General features: G+C 52.9%; 1 protein-coding gene across 1 annotated transcript in view; it reads right to left on the bottom strand.

Annotated features, from left to right (window-relative positions):
• Positions 1-6: 6 nt before the first annotated feature.
• LOC110125801 (ninein-like protein) overlaps positions 7-21,862 on the bottom strand; it is a 56,349-nt gene continuing 34,493 nt past the window's right edge. Inside the window, exons 2-10 of the mRNA XM_070471920.1 lie at positions 16,999-17,416; positions 12,986-13,082; positions 8,140-8,312; positions 7,577-7,643; positions 4,745-4,935; positions 3,966-4,118; positions 2,351-2,518; positions 716-852; positions 7-405 (exon numbers count right to left, since the gene is read on the bottom strand). Of these exons, the coding sequence (XP_070328021.1) occupies positions 27-405; positions 716-852; positions 2,351-2,518; positions 3,966-4,118; positions 4,745-4,935; positions 7,577-7,643; positions 8,140-8,312; positions 12,986-13,082; positions 16,999-17,181 (1,548 nt within the window). The 5' untranslated portion in view covers positions 17,182-17,416 and the 3' untranslated portion in view covers positions 7-26. The remainder of the gene's footprint in view (positions 406-715; positions 853-2,350; positions 2,519-3,965; positions 4,119-4,744; positions 4,936-7,576; positions 7,644-8,139; positions 8,313-12,985; positions 13,083-16,998; positions 17,417-21,862) is intronic.

Raw genomic sequence — 21,862 nt, 5'->3', positions numbered from 1 at the left:
TGCAGTGTTCACCCCTCCAGATGGCCTTAGAAGAGGTGGGAAATTATCCTCACTCCGTCTTGCCTGCAGCTGGGCCTCGGACCCAGGGATCCCCAGCACCCAACCTGGGACTGGACGCATGAAGGGGAGAAGGCTGGCCACCCATTATCCTGCCTGGTCACAGCCTTGCCACCTGTAGCCTGGCACCTGAGTAAGTGCCAGGGAGTTGCCCAGAGCAGAAGTGACGCCTGTCTCTGTCCTGTCACCCCAGGCCCTGCCCGAGGCTCAGTCCACCAGCTATCCTGGTGCCTGTTTCTCCCACTGGAGAAGCACCAAGCTTGTCTCCCTTCCTCATCCTCCCAAAGCATTCTTCCTCTGCGCACATCTGCAGAGTTGCCTGACGTCAGAGGTCTCATCTGTTGGTACCTAACGAGATGCACAGTCGTGAGGATGGAGACTGGAATTACTGCCAACCTTTTCTATAGCTTCAGAGTATCAATAAAAACACAATAACAATCTCTATGCCAACCGGCTCAGTAGATGGATAGCCTGAGTATCCAGCTCAACTGGACCCAAATCAAATTAAAATGGAACACATTCTTTGGCCAATTGTCATGCCATGGTTTGTGACCGTGCTGGAAGCACCCTTTCTCGTCCTGCTGGCTGCCCGCGCCCTGGGCAAGGAGGCCAGCCTGGCCAGTCGCACCCCACACCCACCCCCCAGTGGGGCTCTTACTGGCAGAAGCTCAGCTCCTGGCGGTAGCAGGCCAAGGCTGCCTGCTGGGTGGCCCCGTCCACCATCATGACCTCCTTCTCCAGGGCCCAGGTCAGCTCCAAAAGGTTCACCTTCTCGTCCACACTGAAGTCAAGGCTCTGAAAACAGCACGGCCCATCAGACAGGCAGGATGAGTGGGTCTCCGGACACCTGCTGGCTCCCACAGGCCAGACTTCACTGTCCCAGTACCTTCCTTTTCTGTCTGCAAAGTCTCCACCTCTTGAGTGGAGCCTCTCCCCTGCTCCCATCCCTCTGGGGTCCCTCTCCCCAGGTCCCTGTCAACACTGAGGTCCCCCTCCCACTGTCAACATACAGCTCCTCCCCTCACTGTCCCTGCCTCGGAGGTGGGCATGACTCAGGCTGGACAGAGTCCCCCTTCTTGGACAAAGAGACAGAGAAGGGGGCAGATGCAAGCCGAGGACTTTGGGGACTGATAGGCTGGAGAAGGGCTTTGTCTCTGCCAAATCAAGTGTTGTATAGACCACGGGGTCCTGGGGAGCAGCGCAAGGGTGCTAGACCTGAAGTCAAGACTAAGAAGCCAGCAGAGTCCTGACAACCACCAGAGCCGGGACCCCCAAGCCTAAACATCCTCCTTCTTCCCCAACTGATCACAAAGACCCCTGATGTCCTCCTCTTGCCCAAGCCAGTTTGAGTTGAGCTCTTGCCATGTCAGACACAAAGAATCCTTAATATATCTCTAAACAGCACGAAGAGACATAGGAACAACACGGGTTCTGTTGGTGGAAACATGATCGATAGTGCGATGAGCCACGGCCAACCATTTCTGAGAGTCACAGCCATTCTCCCTAGGGATTGCGGAAGGTAAAGTTGAAGGAACAGAAAAACTGTGCTTTCTATATTTTACCACAATAAGAAAAAGAGCAGGCCAGGAAGGCCCACGCGCCTGCCTGCGGCCTAGTGATAACACTGGTGCGGGGGCTGCTCTCCCAGCGATTGGTGCTTGTGACCACAAGTTGCAGACACACAGGTGGGGCAGGGCCCATGGGGAAGCCCTTCCTGTAAACCGGGAGACGGGGACTTGAATCTCCACGCTTCTCCATGGCCCCGAGGGTTCTGGGAGAAAAATGACAGGACACTAAAGCGTGCGGAGCACCGGAAGCTGCCTCCACGACATGCTGAGAGCACGCTTCTCAGCAATGAAATCACGGTGGGCGCAGAGGACACAGAGGCTTTGGGCAACAGCTTCCAGATTACAAAAACACGCGACACGTGTGGGCGCCGCCTCCTGGTGTCTACGCCCACGTGCTGCAGTCACTAAGATGCCCTCCTGTTTTCCAGGACCGAGGATCGGCTCGGAGGCCGACACGCACTGTGGGGTGAGTCTGAGATACTGAAACCTACCCTCTAAGGGATTTGTTTCAGGCTGTGGGCTTTCTCTGCTGTTTACTTATTATGTTTCTAAGTTAAGATGTCCTACATATCGATATCAAAAAATAAAGAGTGAGGATGACGGGCCTTCCCTCTATGGGGCCTGTGTCTGCGAGGTTCTCGGTCCAGCCGCCCTCATGGGCAACGGCTCCACCCATGCTCCCACCCAAATGCCTCTGCTGAGACAGCTGCAAGACCGGCCCCCACCTGCAGGACCTCCCTGCCATTGTGAACGCCCTCCTGGGCCCACAAGGAGATGATCTGCTCTGGGAAGGCGAACCCGCTGCCGTCATCCATGCTGCAGAAGAGGCGGGGGCCGGAGCACACAGACACGAGGGACGACGGGGTGGTCTGGCCGACACTCTCCTCCGGAACCTGCACGCAGGGACCAGAGCCATGAGGACCGCGGCCTCCTCACGCACCTTCTGTGACCTCACCACCTGTGCTCGGCCAGCGCGGCCTCCCCCTGACTCCTGCTGCAGGGAACAGGGTGCCAGGAGGACCTGCGGGGACTGCAGGCTCCACGGAGACGACAGGAGCACAGGGCTCAGGGCCGTCTGCCTGAGGCCGTGCGGGGGGGATGCACATGGGGGCCACCCGAGGGAACGTCTCTCTGAACAAGCAATGGCTTCCTGCCTGTCCTCCCAGAAGGTGGGCCTGGGAAGGCACGCGCCAGCCGAGGGAAACCCAGTCTGTGCAGAGAAACCCAAGATGGGCTTCAGAAGAGGCGGGGCGGCCTGAGCGGAGGGCACGTGTCCTCAGGATTCAGGGCGGGAGACAAGGGCAGAAAAATCCCTCAGCCGGAAAGCTGACGGGTGAGGCTGAGGTGAGGCCAGGAAGCTGTGCTTCCCGCCCCAGGGAGGGCCCTGGGACGCGCATTTGCTGCTGGGCCAGAACGAGGAGGAGCAGCGGCGCCCTCCTCCCTGCGGCTGGTGTCCCCGGACCACCAGACCCAGGGGCTCCCCTGATGGAGCAGGAGAACCTCGGTCAGTTGTGCAAGGCCCTACACTGGTGTCCACACGCACAGGACGTGCCCCGTTGCCACGTCAGTGCTTCCTGGGAAGGAACGAGGGGCCGAGGCCCCTGGGAGAAGCCCTCCTCCGCGGGCTCTGGGCACTATGCCGTCCCTGCCCTCAGGTGGCCGGGAACTGTCCTCACTACCCCCGACTCCTTCCCTGTCTCAGTGGCTTCAGGGGCAGAAACCTGATTCTTGGCCGCACCCAGCCAGGCAGAGAACAAGACCACTGTTTCTGCACTGCCGCCCACAAACTACAAACTACAGGATCAGCCACATTGCCAAAGAGGCGGCAGCAAGACTCCCCAGGACAACTGTGCCCTGCGGTGAGAGAAGAGGCCCTGAACACCCCGAGACAGAGATGAACCGAATGTACCGGCCAACATCACAGTGTAAAGAAAATCTGCTTGCCTCTGGCTGGCCTCGTGAAGGATGAAAATCAGGACAACGTGATGGGGAGAACACAGCTCCAGGAGAGCCTAGAGGGCTAATCCCAGGGAAGGCATGGCCCTAATAGTGACTCTGCCCTCCAGGGAGGAGGGACCGGGTGCTCTGGGTGGAACGCAGTGTACCCCAGGGAATCCACATAAGACCCCTATGAGATGCGTCCACTGTACAGATGAGGAATGTGAGGCACAGAGAAGGCGAGCAGCTCACCAGTGGCGCACAGCCAGGCATAAATGATGTCAGGTCAGGTCACTCCGAACGCCTCCCAGCACCCACTCTGGGGACCAGGCAGAGAGCTCAGGCCTTCAGAAGAGTGACGGCAGTCACCATGGGCTTCAGGAGTTAACCGCTCCACCTCACCTGGTAATGAGACCCGGACCGGCTGAGTTTGACGAGCGGGGCCAGCTCCAGCGGTCGAGGGGACCCATGATTGAACAGGCCAAGCTGGAACTCCTCCAGACTCACTCTGCCGTCCCCATCTTGGTCCAGCTTGTTGAACAGGTCTTCAAATTCCTAAATAAAAGCGCCTCAGGCATCGGCTCAGAGGCTGCTCCCGAGCAGCCTTGACCACCCTGCCCAGTCTCAATGCCCACCCTCCCCAAGCAGGCAGCTTGCTATCGGAGAACTGGCTTCCTGGCTGTGGCTGGTGAAATCCACACGCCTGGTCAGTTTCCACCAGCTGTGAATGGTCACCTGATCATCCCGCATCTCCCAAACACCCACCCTGAGTCCGCTGTGAGGGAGTCTGCTGGGACATGTATGTGTGGAACATGCGTGTACAGAATCCCAGCGATTTGGGGTCAGCAAGGTGGGGCCTGTCCCATCACACTGCCCCTCCTCTCCTGGGCCCCAAAGGAGGGAAGGGCTGAACACAGCAGCTGGGGGGCACAGCCAGAGGCCATGGGCACCACCCTTGGGCTGGGCAGTAGGCCAGAGAGGGAAGAGAGCTCCAGGCAGAGGAGCGTCCTGTGTGAAGGTGGCCGGAGACGGACCCTCGGCACAAACCCCAGGAGTCAGCACAAGATTTTAGGTTGGACAGTGACAATTGAATCAGTGGCTGAGGTTGAAGGGGTTTTCCAGGCCCAGTACCAACCACAAACACCCAGCCCTTCGGGGCGGTCCATCCCATCCCCTCTCACCTCCTTCGCCAGGCCCTGGAGCCCGATGGTCTGGCAGACCAGGGCCAGCTCCTGCTCTGTGAGGTGCCCGCAGCTGCCCACACCCAGCTCTTCCCAGAGGTCCCGGACCCAGCTTTTGAGGGTGTCGAAGGAGAGGCTGCGGGGTTTCCGGGGGCTCCCGAAGACCTCGGAACCCCAGGTTGGCAGCTGGCCTGAAGCAGGGGAAACACACCAAGGTGGTACTTTACTCTGAAATCAGATGGACTGACAGAGGGGCAGACTGACACATGAGAGAGTCAAGCTTCCGATGGTGGCTACACGGGGCTCACCGTGCAATTCTTCCAACTTAATTCTATGCAAAATTTCACAATAAAAGGGGGGACTCTGCTGCACGTGGGGAAGGCATTTTCTGAAGGGAGCCTACAGAAGCTGTGGCACTGGAAGCATGCCTACAAGGTTTGTACTTAGAATAAAAAGTCCAGGTTTAAAAAATTAAGGTCTAGAAGCTCTTTAAACCTGCCCAAAGCAAACAGCACAGTCCAACAAAGGCCAATGACCCTGTCCCTTGGACAGCCTCTCGCCCTGGCTTCATCTACACGTTTGTTCTTTGCCATGTATTTTTGCTTTTCTAATATTTATTTGGCTGCCCTGGGTCTTGGTTGTTGCACGATCTTTTCAGTCGTGGCATGCAAACTCTCAGTTACAGCACGGGGGCTCCAGTTCTCAGACAAGGGGCGGAGCCCGGGGCCCCTGCAACGGGCGCGCGGAGTCCCAGACAACAAGTCACGGCTGAAGTCCCTGGCCCAAGTATTTGAAGGCGAATCCCAGCTGCCATCTTCTCACCCCTGAGTGTTCCGTATGCACTCCTGACCCCAGTGGGACGATGGCCCTACAACCCAACAACGACGTCCCAGTTCTCTCCCAAGTCTCCCGACGGCTGATTTCTTCAACTCAGCATCAAAGCAGAATCTTCCCAGTGTGTGTGGTCACTCCCCCAGAGTTGCTGGATCACCTCCCGCCCGCCCCCCAGTCCCTGTCCTCCTGTACCTCCATCCCTAACATCTCCTGTAAACTGGAACTTAGCACCAAAAGCTAGTTTGGATGGAGGTTGAGTGTTATCTATTTTCTTTCTTTTTTTTCCCCAGCAAAAACACCCCAAGGTGGGCTGTTTCCATACCACCTCACATCAGGAGCCATAAGTGTCTTTGAGATGCAGACTCAGCAGCGAGTCCGGGTGACAGACGTCCAGGTTTTATACCCTATCTAGGTTAGCCAGGTGCTTACTGAGGTTTCTGAAGCTTGGCCACAGAAACACCCTTTGGGAGAGGACAGACCCTGGGGTGCCCACAAAGAGCTCTCTTTAGATAAGCGAGGCTTCAAAGCAGAGCTCCCTCCACGCCCAGACTGCACCACCCTGCCCGACACAGGACCAGGGTCCCCTGCACCTGACCAGACCCCGGCTCTCGGTCAGTGGTCTGGAGCTCTCCAGAGAGGAGTCATCTTGGCGTTTACTGTGATAACCCAACTAATAACCAGAAAGTCCTTTCCTGAGGAATGCTAGGTTTCCTTGCTCATGAATGATGCTATATATCAGCTTGAGGAAAACACAAGGGGAGGGCCACTTCCAAGACCCCTTCCAGCTTAAAACATCTGAAACGTTCTAGGTAAAAATGGAAAAACGGGAGTTCTCTGATGGTCCGTGGTTAAGAATCTACTTTGCAATGCAGGGGACTCGGGTTCGATCCTTGCTCAGGGAACTCAGATTCCACGTGCCGTGGAGCAACTAAGCCTGTGCCCTGCAGCTAGAGAGAAACCTGAGCACTGCGATGAAAGGTCCCAAATGATGTATGAAGATCCTGCAGGCTACAGCTGAGACCTGACAGCCAAATAAATGCATTTTAATTTAAAAATTAAGTAAATAAACAAAGGCAGAAACCAAAAAAAGGGAAAAGCAATTCTGACACCAGGGTGTGTTCTCAGGGCTGGCAGACAAGGTGAGTAAGTCCTCTGAGTTAAGTCTGTGCACGAATGTCGGTTCTAACCTGGATGGAAAGAAGAACCCAACCTGTTTCTGGGCAGAGAGCCCAAAATCACTCAGTGAATAACCTTCCCGGAGCCCTTCCTCTCGTCCCCTACATTTACTCTGAGTCCAGTTAATTTAGGAAGTGATTTTTGGACACAAAGAGGTCCATCTGCTTCATCCAGTAGCACAGACACGTGGTTCATTCGCCTGACGTCCCCACGCTCAGCGCTGAGCCAGCAACAGCCTCGGCCCCTGAGGACCACAGTCTGGACGATGCTCAGCACCAGTGCAGACCTCTCACTCAGGAGAAGCTCCAGGTGAGTTCTGGCCTCCTGCTGGAGCTATGATCCTGCACATTCTGCCCTGTGACTCACTCTGGTGAGAGGCGTCCTTATGGAACGTGCACGCCCACGTGCTGATGCACCCAGCATTGCTGAGCACACCTGTGGCTGCCTTCCAGGAGCTCCGCCAGGTTCCCAGGACCAGAGCCACGTCTCACCCTCCACTTCGGGCACATTTACGGCCTCTGGTGAGGGGGGAGGATGCTGGTCCAGGCCTGGCACATTAGGAAGGGGTCCCCTGGCCCATGCCTGCCGGTCGGGAGGATCACTGTGACCCTAGCCAACCAATTAGCTGCTCTCTTACCCAGCAGTCCCTGCCCCAGGGTCTGAACTCAGGAATCTCAGAGCTGGGACCTCCCCAGGAGAAATGCACCCCAGAGACATCACCCACACTGGGCACCTCCCAGGAAATTCTCCTTCGCTGGCAGCCTGCTGCCTGACAGCCCAGCACTGACCAGAGGGGGCATTCACCACAAGGCCAGGCTTTACCTTGGGCTTCAGAGAATTCATTCTGAGGCTCCTTCGCGCTGTCGGCTTCTTCATCAGACTTGAGACTCTGCAAAAACAGAAAGAGAAGGATGTCAGCCACGATTAACCCGCAGGGGGAGGATCGGCCCCGTGGATGTCCTTTCTGACACAAAGGCCCGAAGGCTCCCACACTGGACTGCTCAAGGAGTCTCAGTGAGGGCCCTGGAGGCATCCATCACGAGCCCGCCAAGTTGTGCAGGGTGAGCCTTGCTCCAAGTGCTGGACGCGGGTGACCGTGGCTGCGGCACACCTGCTTTTTCCGCCCTCAGCCGAATAACCTTCCCCCCTCCTGCAGGGCCAGGGGAGGGTGGTGGTGAAGAGGGGATGCTCCGAGGCCCCCGTTTCTGAAGGAGGATGTTCCGTGGCCAGAACTGCCCTGCAGACAGGGAGACCCAGAGACACCTAAAAACCGAATGGAGGTCCCCAAATAGCCCCTCTTCCAGCGATGAGATGCCCTCTCCCATCCTCCTGTGTCCTGTCATGTGAGCAGTGACTGGGGGAGGTGCCCAGGGGGGTCCACCCACCTCCACGCTTTCCAGGGAGGCCGAGCGGCAGAGCTGGCTCCTCGCACTGGGTCTGACCAGCTGCTCCGGTAAACCTGGGGCTCCACCTGCAGCGCCACAGGGCTCGGGCTGGCTCCGACGGCCGGACCACTTAGAGCCACTCACGTCCTTTGAGGGCACAGCCCGGGAGGCAACTGGAAAGAAAATGGGAGGTGTGTGGGGCTCTTTAAAACAGACTCTGGGCCCACTTGTGCTCACGAAGATGCGGATTCGGAGGTGCGATGTGGCTCTCGGGGACAGACAGAGAAAACGCCAGAAGAACACAGGGAAGGGCCAACGTGGGGCTGGGGCTGAGACAGCCAGGCTGGGAGACAGGACTTTCCATCCTAAACGCTCGGTGCTGCTTCAGCGTTTCCAAGCAAAATATGCTTTTGCTATGTGATAGAAAACTAATTTAAAAATCTAGATTTTTACACAAAGAAATAACCTTACAACAATCCAAGTGCTCTAGTGACCAGAAGGTCATTTCCCACCCACTTGACCCCACCCCACTAGAGGACCCCACCCGGACAGGACACAGAGGCAAGGAACCCAGCACAGTCAGGAAGGCTCAGACTCCGCATGGGTCGGAAGTAGGGGGCAGAGGCAGGTGTGGACTTCGGCTAGGGATTCACGAGGCTCCCTCAAGCCCTAATACACCCCTGCACTTCCTTCTTCCCTCCTTCCCTGCCCACATCTGCGGAGCAATGGGGACTCCGCAAGCAGAGAAGAAATGACACTGCCTCTGCAGGAATCTGAGTGGCCAGAGAGACTGGGGAGTGGGGGTGCAGCCTGGGCTGTGACCAGGAGAGAACACGGGTTCGAAGGCAAGCACCCAGAAGGGGCCAGTTGGAGAGAAAGGCAAAGGGTCCCAGGAAGCAAGGCCAGGCCAGGAAAACAGACCGTCTCACACAGGTGGGTCAGGTTCCCAGGGACTAACTACCACCTCGTCTCTCTCCTCCTCACTCGAAACTGGCCCGCAGCCTCTGACCTTGGGAGCATCAGAGGAGGAGGCTGGGTCCAACCGGGCCTCCAGGAGAAACAGTGATGCCAGCAACGCACAGAAACTGAGGACAAGGAAGGAGTCTTGGGAGGAAGATGCCAAGTTCCATGTGACAGAGGACATCTAGGGCAGGATGACCATGTTCCTGGACCCTGTGAGGTTATCACGGGCAGGGTCCAGCCCTGTACACTCTTCCCATGTGGGAACTCCCGGGGCTGCTGGAGAGGAGGAGCCATTCCCACTGACAGGGAGCAAACGGAGGCTTGAGCACCCCATGAAGGGAGCAGGGGCCTGCATGCAGGCTCCGCACCTGCTCTGGTTTCTGTCTACACACAGGCTGTGGCTGGTTTCTGAGCGGGGAACAGCGGGAAGAGAAAGGCCATGTCAGGTGGGAGTGGGCAGCAGGGACACACTCGGGAAACCAGGTGCGCCTGACAGCATGCGGACCCCCGCCTGGGGCTCAGCAGCTCGCCGCTCACTGGAGGTCGTGACCCAGCACCACATCTGCACCCTTGGCCTGAATGGGCTCCTGCCTCTCCCCTCCTGAGACCCCCTGGTCTGCGTCTGGAGGCCCACCTGCCCTTGATATGGTACCCCTTTCTTCCTTGTTTCGGTTGCTCAGCACTTTCCTCAGAGCAACAAGACGCTCATAAATCACACACCAGTTCATAAATGGTCTCCAAAAGTGTCACCTCCTCCCTCCACCAGGGGGAAATGAGACTCCAGAAAAGTGTGTCCATGTGGCAAATCAGGCCAGGAGGGGGCAGCGTCTCACCACCCACAGAGCACAGAGCTTTGGCCTCTCAGTGGGAACCTCTGGGGGTCACGGCCAGTCCCCACCCGCTGCCCAGACGGCCGGCAGACCACAAGGTCAACCGAGCCTTGTGCCTCCTGTGTGTGCATATTTATTCATAGGAGCAGAATGCCAAACTCTGCAAGTTAAAAATGCATTGGTTTAGGATCTCCCAGGTGGTCCCAGTGGTTGGGACTCTGCCCTGCCAATGCTGGGGGCAAAGGTTCAATCCCCAGTCAGGGAACTAATATCTCACCACGCTGAGAGGCGTGGCCCAAAGATTAAACAAGCCCCAAAAAAACCAAACCAACAAAAATATTTGGTTACGTGTTCTGTGATGGCCTTCACTGAAGGAGCAGGACTACTGAGAAGCAGAATGTTCTTCAAAACCCCAGCCATGTGGCCCCAGGGTGCCACGCACATTCCTGGAGCATCAAAGCACATGTTTCCAATCGTGGCATGAATCGCTGGGAAGGACCAGCAGGCAGATTAGAAAGCCGGAGAGAGGGATGCTGTGGACTGGCCGGGGAGGCAGGGATGAAGCCCACGGGGGAGACCGCGAGGGTGGCGCGCAGGGGAAGCACACAGCCCCGGAGGGCGGGGGCAGGGCTCACTGCGCTCTCACAACAGGGGCCGCCCGTGTGCACCAGCCCTGGCCGAGCCACCTCAGGCAGGCCTATGACTGACCCACCCGCTGACTGGGTAATTGAGGAAAGCTCTGAAAACTGAAAGAAGAGAAAAACAACACAAAACAAAACGGGGGTTGGCAGAGAAAAGCACCAGTCACGAAGAGGACACAAGTTACCACTCACAGGAGTTCCAGCACAGAAAAGGGAGCGATGACACGGGCGTGGCCTTTCTCAGGCACCTTCATGCCCAGGGTCACACGATCACACCCCAAGTCGGAAAGCCAAGTGGCCTTCTTCCCACCTCAGGGAAGAGAAACCTGAGACAAAGCACCCAATGACCAGACCCTTCAGGTCTCAGGGCGGCCGCTGACAAGCTGGCTCCTCCCCTGGTCAGACTACTCCCCCAGTCAGACTCCCTCTGCGCCCACACCCCGTCATGCCCCATCCCCTTATCAGACAACTCTCCCGTCAGGCTCTTCCCCAGTCAGGCTCCTCTCCCCTGGCAGACTCTTCCCCCGGGGCAGACTCCACCCCCTTATCAGACTCCGCCCCCATTCTGACTCCGCCCCCGGATCAGACTCCTGCCCCATCAGCCTCCTCTCCCCCAGGTCAGGGCTCCCACGTGGCTCCAGCAGGGGGCGGTGGGACACCAAAGGATTTCAGTCCCAGGGGAGACCTCTTCCCCAAGGGCCTAGCTCCAGACTAGAAAACCTCACCTGAGTAATGGGAATGATCAGCCATAGGATTTCAGGGGTGGGGGGCGCTGGGGGGCTCACTGGAATCTACATGAAAGGTACATAAGCCCCAAACCTCCCAATGGCACCCGCTGCCCCAGTCATGCACCTGCTCCTGACCAAGGCCCCTCCCAGGATGTGGGAGCAAACCAGGGGCCTGTGCGGGTCAGACACGAACTCCTGCCCCGTGGGGGAGGGAGGGACCCGCTGGCCACTGCACTCTCCCTCCCCGTACTCCTCAGATGCAGCCCCGACCAGTCAACCAGCCAGAGCACACCAGGCGCTACAAACCAAGGAGCTGGCCCATCTTCTAAAGAGCACGTCTGACATCACCTTCCCACTGGACCCACAGTCCATACCTCCAAGCGGGCCTCCCTCCAGAATTCGCCCTTCACCTCCCGACCAGTATCAAAGCCCTCCTTCGCTAGTTTTGAAATATTACCTTTGTTCCACTGACCCCACTGGAAACCAGGATTCTAACAAGTCCCAGGAGCACAGAGCACTATTGTCTGAGACAGAAGACAGGCGGAGGGCTGCCTCAGCTGGTGGCATCCTGCTTGCTCCACCAGGCTCCCAGCCTGGCCAGCACCTTATACCTGCACTGCACTTTGGATGATCAAATTCTTCCACCTCTCCACACCCACTTTATCTTGTCTACACCCTTCACTGTAAGGACATCACTAGATATTACTTGACATTTGTGAGATTGTGACTTATAATAAATATGAATTTGGTCTTCCTCCCATCCCTTGCACAGCTTCTAAAACTCTTGGAATTTCCTAGGTAATGAGAGCAAACACACCCAAGTTTATGCTTGGTTTATAAGCTGACTTTGAGAACCACACCTTGAGATGGGCTGGTTGCCAGGGAAACCAACGATGTGATTAGAGGTTGGTACTTTCAGCCCCACCCCTGACCTCTAGGGAGATCAGAGGCTGGATGTTGAATTCACTCACTGATGCCCCATCACTGGATCAGCCATGACTCTGTAACGAAACCTCCATAAACCCCAAAAGGACAGCATTCAGAGACCTTCTGGGTTGGTGAAGACGGGGAGACCAGGGAAGAATGAGCCCTGGAGAGGGCGTGGGGGCTCTGAGCCTCTTCCCACAGCCCATGCATCTCTCACCCCGAGTTACATCCTTTTGCAATAAACTGCTGATCCAGTAATGGGTTTCCCTGAGCTGCTCTAGCAAATTAATTGAACCTGAGGAGGCCGTGGGCACCTCCGATCTTTAGCAGTGGGTCAGAAGCAAAGGAGACAAGCTGGACTTGAGATTGTTGTCTGAAGGCATTGCTGTCTTAGCCTGTGGGGTCTGCAGCTGTGTCCAGGGGCATGGTGTCAGAATGGAGTTGAACTGCAGGACACCCAGCTGGTGTTGCAAAATGGCCTGGTGCGGGGGAAACTACACAGATCTAGTGACCAGAAGTGCCAGGGTATTCAGAGGATTTTGTGCAGTGCAGATGAAAACACAAGAGTTTTCCCCTTGCAGAACCATTTCACAAATAAGGAAGCCAAAGAAGAAAAAAACCCACGTGCTGCAGTCCATGGTCCCAGTCCATGCAGCTGGGGATCATAGACCTGCTGCATTGTTCAGGTACAACATCATATTCCAGAAGTCACAGAATCACGCAAAGAGACATAAAGAAGACCAGAAAGGCCTCTTACCTGACTCCAAAGACCCAATGTCTTCATCTGAGGAGGCAAGACCAGCCTGTGATGACAACACAGCCACAAAACCGTCCTTAAATTCCTCGAAGTTAACCTGTGAATTTGAGAAAAGTGGTCAACACTGCTTTCGACAGGCCACATACATAACACACTGGCCTTTGGGGTTTTCTCAGATGGAAGATCTTATGTTGCCTTCAGCACTGAGGACATTTATTTTTTCAAATATTTACTTAAGGTTTTAAAAACCTGAAGATATAGTAAGGCAATTAAAAGTGCATCATAAGCTCATCACCAAAAAACCCTATTAACAACTCCATAAAAGGAAATTAGATAACAGTTAGAAAACAGTGCAGAAAAGAGGTGTCTGATGACCACAAACATTAACACATAAAGAAATATCCATGCCTTCACTACCCACCAAGAAAGAGAACATGCCAGCACCTAGGCTAGTCCTCCACCAAGGTTCCTTTCCTGATTAAATCCCCCGCCCCTACACTGGGGGGAAAAAAAGCTCTGAACAGTCACACATACGTCCTAAGAGTTTCTCTGGAGTATACGCACCTAAGAATGGGATTGCTGGGTCACAGAATATACATTTATATCCTCTTGGCAAATTGAATCCTTTGTCACTATACAATGCTGACCCTCTTCAGTTCACTAATGCTTTTTACCCTAGAGACTAGCTTTCTTATGGAGCTTAAAAGTTTCATATCAACCAGTTTTACCCTCTTCAGGGACAACACAAAACCTGTCTGATAATTTGTGCCTGGTTATCATTTATTTTAACTCCTTACAAGTTATTTCTGTTTTATACAGCCAATGTTCATTTAGAATTATTCAAATATTTGCCACTCTGTTTTTCCTTTCTTCCTTCATTTCCGACCTGCCTGGGATAGTTTTCCCTCTATTTGAAATAGATCTTTGAGACTTACGTTTTTCTTGAGTATGCTGATGCTAAGCTCTTTTAGTGTGATTGTCTGAAATGTTTTCATTTCACTTTGATTCTTTTTTCAGTAAAAACATAATTTATTAAAAGAATATTGGAAATGATCCAGATGTACTTAAAGAAAATGGGTAAATAAACTGTGACTCAGTCAGACAATGAAAGACGACAACAGGGGAAACAAAAACACTGACAGAGACAATACATGGACACTGACCTGCACTCTCTGAATACAGACTGCAGACATGATACTGAGTAAAAGAACCAGAGTATGCACTGAGCATGTGCTGTATATATGTCCACCTGTATGAAGTTCAGAAATAGGCAAACAAATCTCTGCTGTTCTCATCAAGACAGTGGCAACTGTTGGAGCCAGAGGGACCCCAGGGGCACCTGAGGAGGGATGCAGGATGCTGGGGGCCCAGGTGTGCTTGCAATGGATGTTCACTGACCTGCACACTTCCCAACTCTTTTCTCTGCCTGTGCTTCACCTGACGTCACACAGAAAGAAATCAACGCAGGACATACTTCTAGGTCAAAATGTCACCGGTATGAGCTAGAAAAGCAGGCCTGGGGCTGTAGGTCCAAGCATGCTTCCCACACCTGGCACAGAACTTGAATGAGCACATTTCTACTGCTGCCTCTGAGCACTAAATGCAGCTGCTGGCTGTGGAACGTCTCTGCCTGGGTTATACTCGCATCAGACTTGAAGGTGGACTACTTATACGTGTGTGTATCTTCTGGCTCCCCAACTAGCATGTGGTCTCATGGCTGATACATTGTAAATACTCAACAAATGTCTACTGGATGTGTTGGTTTCTATATCCTTCAAAACTGAGCAGAATTCACCTTCTCAAGGAAACATTCTTACACCTTTTTTTTAAAAAAAAAATTTATTTATTTTTGGCTGTGCTGGGTCTTCCTTGCTGCAGGCTTTCTCTCTTTGTGGCGAGTGGGGACTGCTCTTCCTAGTGCTGTATGGACTGACCATTCTAGTAGCCCTCACTGGAAGGTGGGCGTTAATTTGCTAAACCACTAGTATAACAATGTCTGAAACTTCTCTCTTTTTTATGATGGTGCATCAATTTCATCAGTTGGATCTATTAATTTATTGTTGTTCAGCTTTCCTTTGAGCCATCAAACAGGTGGGGATTTGGGAGTTCTCTGGTGGTTCAGTGGCTAGGACTCTGCACTCTCACACCCAAGAGCCCAGGTTCAATCCCTGGTTGGGGAACTAAGATCCCACAAGCTGTGTAGAGTTAACGGCAAAAACAAAAAAACAGGAGGGAATCTGATGGCTGAGTGTGCTGCTGTTTTAACTGATAGCATTTGACTGTGTTTGTGTCCTCTCCCATCACAGCTCACAAAAGGACAAAGGGCCAGGATAAAACACATCAAGGAAACCAGATAACCTGCTTATGCTGTTTTAACCAGTGTTAATTTTCACAAATGTGCCTTTTACTCACCTAGCCCTCGAATACAATTCTAGGTGATATCAAGAGGGGCTATGACATGAGCACTCAAAATCACACCCGATTTTTTTTTTCCTGGCCACACCACGCATGGCATGTGGCATCTTAGTTCTCCAGCCAGGGATGGAACAAGCTCCCCCTGCAGTGGAAGCATGGCGTCTTAACCACTGGACCACCAGGGGAGCTGCCACCCCCGAGTCTGAAGCCCATGAAGAAAAAGCAGTAGAGGGAAAGGGACCGAGCCGGGCGGGGCGGGGGTGAGGCAGGGCCCTCCTCGCCCCAGGAGCAGCCCTGCCGGCAGCACCGGCCTCAGGGGCTCTGGGGGAAGCAACGGGAGGCAGACGCGCTCCCCGGGGCCAGCAGGGAGGGGTTTGAGGTGGCTCTTCATTTGTTTCTCCCCAAGAACAAACTCAGGAATCTTTCCAGGCTAGATTTTTTTTCTCATTCAAAATGAAAGCAGTTTTATTGAATTCTGTGGGGGGGAAATACTCTTCCTTCAAAGGTAAGATGACCAACACAACTATAGGCACTGTTTTTATGTTTCTGGTTTTGGTTTGTTTTGCAGTTTATGGGATCTTAATTTCCAAATCAGGGTTGAACCCGGGCCCCTGGCAGTGAAAGCCCAGATCCCTAATGACTGGCCCACCAGGGGATTCCCAGGCACTGTTTTAAATGAACGTGTGCACCTCCCTGGTGGTCTAGTGGTTAAGAATCCGCTGCCAATGGAAGGGACATGGGGTTCAATCCCTGGTCTGGGTAGATCCCTCAGGCTGCGGAGCAACTAAGCCCAAGCACCACAACTGCTGAGCCGACACTCTCGAGCCGGGGCTCTGCAACCAGAGAAGCCACTGCAATGAGAAACGAAGAACGGCCCCCACTCCCTGCAACTGGAGAAAGCCTGTAGGCAGGAACGACAGAGGGCAGCCAAAAAAAAATTCATTAATTAAAAACATAAAATGAATATGTTACATCTGGACACATTTAAGAAACAGGAACAGTAAGAAGCTTCTCAATGTTCCCGTTAGGAAACCAAGGCCTGGTCCAGGCTCCAGATGACCTTTCCAGGCGACCTTGAACTTCCTAGAGAAAAGAACTCCATGCACACTTTCTTCCTGTCTGGGACAGATACACTCAGAGGGCACCACTGAAGGCAGGGAGCCTTGGTTCCTGCAACGGCAATGGGCGATGTTTTGTCCAGGTGCTGGATGAATTTTACGCTGGGCAATTTTATGAGACAATCTGCCTTTGAGGTACTTTGAACCTGCCTCTGAATGACCCAGCATGTGAGCTGCACACAGATCTCTGTTTTGTGAACCATCCATACCAACCTTCCACTCCCTGGACAAATCAGCCAAACATCTTTCTGGAAAAATGGAACAAAAACAAATCTGTGGAAGTCACTATCTTAAAAAAGGGCAATCTTAAGAAACCTCTTTCTACAACACAGGAGTTCCATAAAAGGAAAAATAGCATCCCATTTCCTCCTAACTTTCCTTTGATGAGTATCTCAAGTCAACTGGTGTTTCTCAGACGTCCACGGCTGTCACCATAGGCTCTCTACGCTTTTCTCTGCAAGAATGAAGTCCAGTACCCACCCTGGCGAACTGGTTGTTTCCGAGAAGTGTGTGCAGAAGGACAGGCAGCTGTTTTTCCAGACGGAGTTTCAGGCAGAGCTGGGTCAGCTCCTCCCGGTCCAGGAAGCCTGTCCCTGTGGTGTCACAGCTGCTGTAGATGTCTCTAAGTTGCGAAACATAGTGGTTCTCTTCCTCTTTGTCCATCCCATCGCAGGCCGCGTGCAGGACAGGAAGACGACGTGCCGTCAGACTGACCCTCACCTTCCTCCACTGTCCTGAGGTGTCGGGCAGTGTGGTCCAGGGCAGGGTAGGAGCTGGGGTGCGGTCACCAGGGTCCTCTCAGGGTACGTGAGGCTGGAGGAAGTCAGGTGAGGCTAGAAATGTGTTCACAGGGAGCCCGTCCTCCTTTACTGGCTTGAAAAACCAGAATTACTTTGTTCTGTTAAAAAAAAAAAAAAAAGTACCTATTATAGAATAATCAGAAAAAAAAAGAGGTTAAGTATAAAGAGGGCCAAAGTCATCCAAAATTTCATCACCTAAAAAAATATCATTATTACTATTTTGGCAAACATTCACTCTGTTTTTTTCTCTATGCACTTACACACAGGACCTGCTAGATGCCTGGCACTCCTGCCCTAGGATTCCAGTCTTGGGCAGAACTCAGGTGTGGGGCTGGAGGTCAGAGGGCACCGAAGGCCCTCTCAAGAGCAGTGACAAGCCAGCCCCATCCTGAGAGAGCTTGCTGGACTGTAGCCCCCTCCCAATTCCACTCAAGGGCTGATTCAGGGGCGAGGGCCCCCCACCCTTAGCCCACTGTCACCCTGGTCATGCCAGTTTTGCCCATCACAGTTGAGTCCTGGCCATTCAGAAACACTTCTTTTCCTCAGGAAACTGAGACCCTGACCCAACAGAGCAGGTGCCTTGTCTTCGGCCATCCAGGTATATGCCATCAATGTGATTCAGACCAGCATTCTACAGGTCAGGCACAAAAGATCTTTCAGGTGCCCTTTGCTAGGACACTTCCTAACCTCCATCCAAGATAAGGGCCAGACCGGCCGGTGTCACAGCCCTGCTCCCTGGCCACCGGGGTGGGGGCCTGTGAAGGGGAACACCCCTCATCCCTCCACGCCCCCGCGGCGTGCTGTGCCCTCAAGGGACCGAGCGTGGGCGATTGACTGTCCTTGCCGCGGGCCGGGAGGGTCAGCTGGGTCCCTGGTGATTGCCTCCCCGCTTCCTCGCTTCGTGGGTTGCTGTTGCCCCAGCTCCTTAGGCTCCCCAGGTGACACTAGTGGTAAAGAATCAGCCTGCCAATGCAGGAGATATAATTATGAGATGTGTGTTGGATCCATGGGTTGGGAAGATCCCCTGGAGAAGGAAATGGCTACCCACTCAAGCATTCTTGCCTGGAGAACCCCCATGGACAGAGGAGCCTGGCATGTTACATACAATCCAAGGGGTCACAAAGAGTCGGACACAACTGAAGTTACTTAAGCACAGCACAATACTGCTTTCAAAACGCTGGGGAAAATAATGGGAGAAAGGAGTCGCTGCTTCTGGTCACGGGAGCCCTCCTTCCGCCCCAGGATGGGGGTCTTTCTGCAGCCAAGATTCCACATGGCAAACCTCAGCGCTGAGATGGGCCAAGAAGGTTTGGAAAAACTGAAAGGATGCCTCCACCAGGGATATACGCCGGGGCTCAGGTCTGTACCACAACCACACTGATGCCCCTGGCCTCCCCAGGACTCAAGAGTCCCAAAAAGGGCTGGACAAGTCACTGGACACTCTAAACACCTCGGAACTATGACATCTCTTCTATTATGCTCATCACACCATGACTGACAGCAGAATCACCATGCTGCACGGGTCCCCAGGTTCCCAGCTGCTCAAATCCTATTTCCAGAAATGTTTCCCCTCCCTCCCAATGGGGAAAAGGGATCAACCTAAACACAACAAGAAGGTGAGAAGGAGAAGGGCTTTAACCCCGTCCCTCCCAGCAGGGAGCCAGGAGCATATCACTCCGACTGTTCAGACTCCTGAGCCTGCGTATGGGGGCAGAGAACACTGTCCCCTAGAACCCCCACACAGGGCCCTGGGGGGGAGAAGACAGAGGGGACCTTCAGGTGAGGTCCAGTGCCCAGTATGGCCCACCCGTGGCACCCAGGCCTACTCACCCATTAGCGCAGGCCTCACAGCCAAGTGGTCGTTATAAATAATAGAACGTCCAAGGCCCTCTTCAGTTTCTCTCTTCACCCAAACTAAATTATTTAATCCTTTCTGGATTCTACAAATACATAAAGGTTCGCACATGGACACCACCAGAAAGCCCAGCCACATTCAGCGTTCCAGATAAAGAGGAGTCCTTGGCTTATCACAGTTTGATTCTTTTGAAGTTGGAATCTGTAGATTCTCAGTAATTTGAGTGCTATAAAACTTTATTTAAAATTGGAGCATAAACTTTGCTACCAGGTGAGGCAAAAACCCTGTTTTCATCCTGGGGAGAAAACCCTGCCCTCAAACAAACTGAATACCGGTTAAGAAACAGTGGTTGACCAGCACTCTGCAGAACCACGCAGCCCTCTGGAGGCCATGAGGGAAGGCCATGCATTTAACTGATGCATAGCGATTTTAAGGAATTTAATCCATGGCCCTGGAAACCTGCTGGGTATCAAGACAGGGAGGGAGAAGAACAAGCATCTAGGTGTGCTGTGTGGACCCAGAACACTGCAACCCAGAACAACTCCAAACAACCCTGTAAAAGTGTGCTGACCCAGAACAAGCAGCACCAAGGTCGCATTCTAGATGGCATGCTCCATATCTGGAGAGATGTTACAACTCTGAATAAATATTGAAGCCCAGCCTTGGGTTCCAGAAGAGCAGGTCTGGGCACCATGTCAAATAGCCCTGGGGTTGGTAATCAACCTTCACACTTCAGCAGTTCTGAGCTTTTAGGATTAATCTTTGTATTAGTTGTTTTCATGGCTTTTTTTCTTATTTTTCAAAACTTAAACTATTTATTTACTTTGCCAAGGTCAGTCCTATCTCATCGATAAAGCTTGAGAGGCCATCACTTTTATCAAAGGGATTTTCCAATCCCAACAATATAAAATAAGTTGATGCATCATTTAATTGGTGATTGATATCGTCTTTGCTCTTCCTACAAAGAGGAAAAGAGACTGGGCAAAATCTTCGCAGTTCCTAAAGATTTTTTAAATTTATTTGGCTTCACCAGGTATTAGATGTGGCATGTGGGAATTTTTAGTTGCAGCATTTGGGATCTAGTTCCCTGACCAGGGATCAAGCTCAGGCACCCTGGAATTGGGAGCAGAGTCTTAGCCATTGGACCACCAGGGAAGTCTCCCTAAAGATTTTTATAATCCATGTACTTAAATTCGTGCTAGGATTGTAGCCATAGACCCAGTGGTAATAAAACATCTACATAATTAGGTGGTTATATCATGAGGTTATCCACATAAGGTTCTACATATAAAAACGAGCTTCTCTCTGTGTATCACTATATGTATGCAAATACAGAAAACCTTACTCTTAGTATCAATATCAGCTTCTATCTTAAATTCAACTAGAAAATTCTACCATAAAGAAAGCAATAGTTTCTCTTCTTTACTAAAAATAGCCAGTAACAGTGTAAAAGAAATGACAGAACTGGAATACTACAATTTTGAATCCCTACTGTCACAGCTGATAGGGTACAGATCATCAATGTATGATTAAAAACAGTTGGGGGGGACTTCCCTGGTAGCCCAGTGGTTAAGACTCCTAATGCAGGGGGCACATGCCACATGGCAAGGTAAAAAAAAACTTTAAAAATGAGAAACAGTGGGGAGCGGTGACATCATGCAAAGTGGCAGGAGACGAAACCCCACCAGAGCAAAATAGAGCCATAAGGAGGGACTGGAAGGAACTATTTGAAACCCTAGAACCAGATCAGACACAGTAAGATGATGAAAACAGGCTGCTGATCTTCGAAAGAGAGTGGTGAGCAGGAGCCAGTCACCACCCTTGATGCCGTGGAGACCGGAGCCATGAGGACAGTGGCCCAGAGTCCTTTGGCTGGAGCCAGAGCGGGCAATCGGGACCATGTCACCCAAAATCCGGGGTTGTGTGTTTTGCTGGTGACTGAGGGCTTGGAGCAGATTCTGGCCTTGGGGTCAGCTTCCTTGGGCTGCAGTAGCCTCCCTCAGAGCATCTCTGTTACGGCTGTTTAGTCACTCAGTCATGTCCAACTCTTTGTGACCCCATGGACTATAGTCTGCCAGGCTTTTCTGCCCATGGGATTTTACAGGCAAGACTACTAGAGTGGGTTGCCCAGGGATTGAACCTGTGTCTCCTACATTGGCAGGCAGGTTCTTTATCACTGAGTCACAAGGGAAGCCCACAGAGTATCCAGGAGAAGGCTAAGGTGAGCAGGAAGACTGCGGGGAAGACCTCCGTCAGGACTGACTGCAGACACAACAGGATGGAAACTCCAGTCACCACGCACAACAAAGAACACACTTTGTAAAAATAACTTAGAAAACTCACAAGGACAACTGTTCAGTTCAGTTCAGTTCAGTTGCTCAGATGTGTCCGACTTTGCGATCCCATGAATCACAGCATGCCAGGCCTCCCTGTCCATCACCAACTCCCAGAGTTTACTCAAACTCATGTACATCGAGTCAGTGATGCCATAAAGCCATCTCATCCTCTGTCATCCCCTTCTCCTCCTGCCCCCAATCCCTCCCAGCATCAGGGTCTTTTCCAATGAGTCAACTCATCGCATGAGGTAGCTAAACTATTGGAGTTTCAGCTTCAGCATCAGTCCTTCCAATGAACACCCAGGACTGATCTCCTTTAGTCCAAGGGAGACTGGATCTCCTTGCAGTCCAAG

Source organism: Odocoileus virginianus, chromosome 9 (genome assembly GCF_023699985.2).
Source record: "Odocoileus virginianus isolate 20LAN1187 ecotype Illinois chromosome 9, Ovbor_1.2, whole genome shotgun sequence".
Lineage (NCBI taxonomy): Eukaryota > Metazoa > Chordata > Mammalia > Artiodactyla > Cervidae > Odocoileus > Odocoileus virginianus.
Note: the sequence above shows the minus strand (reverse complement) of the source record. Positions and strands in the feature narration are given on the sequence as shown.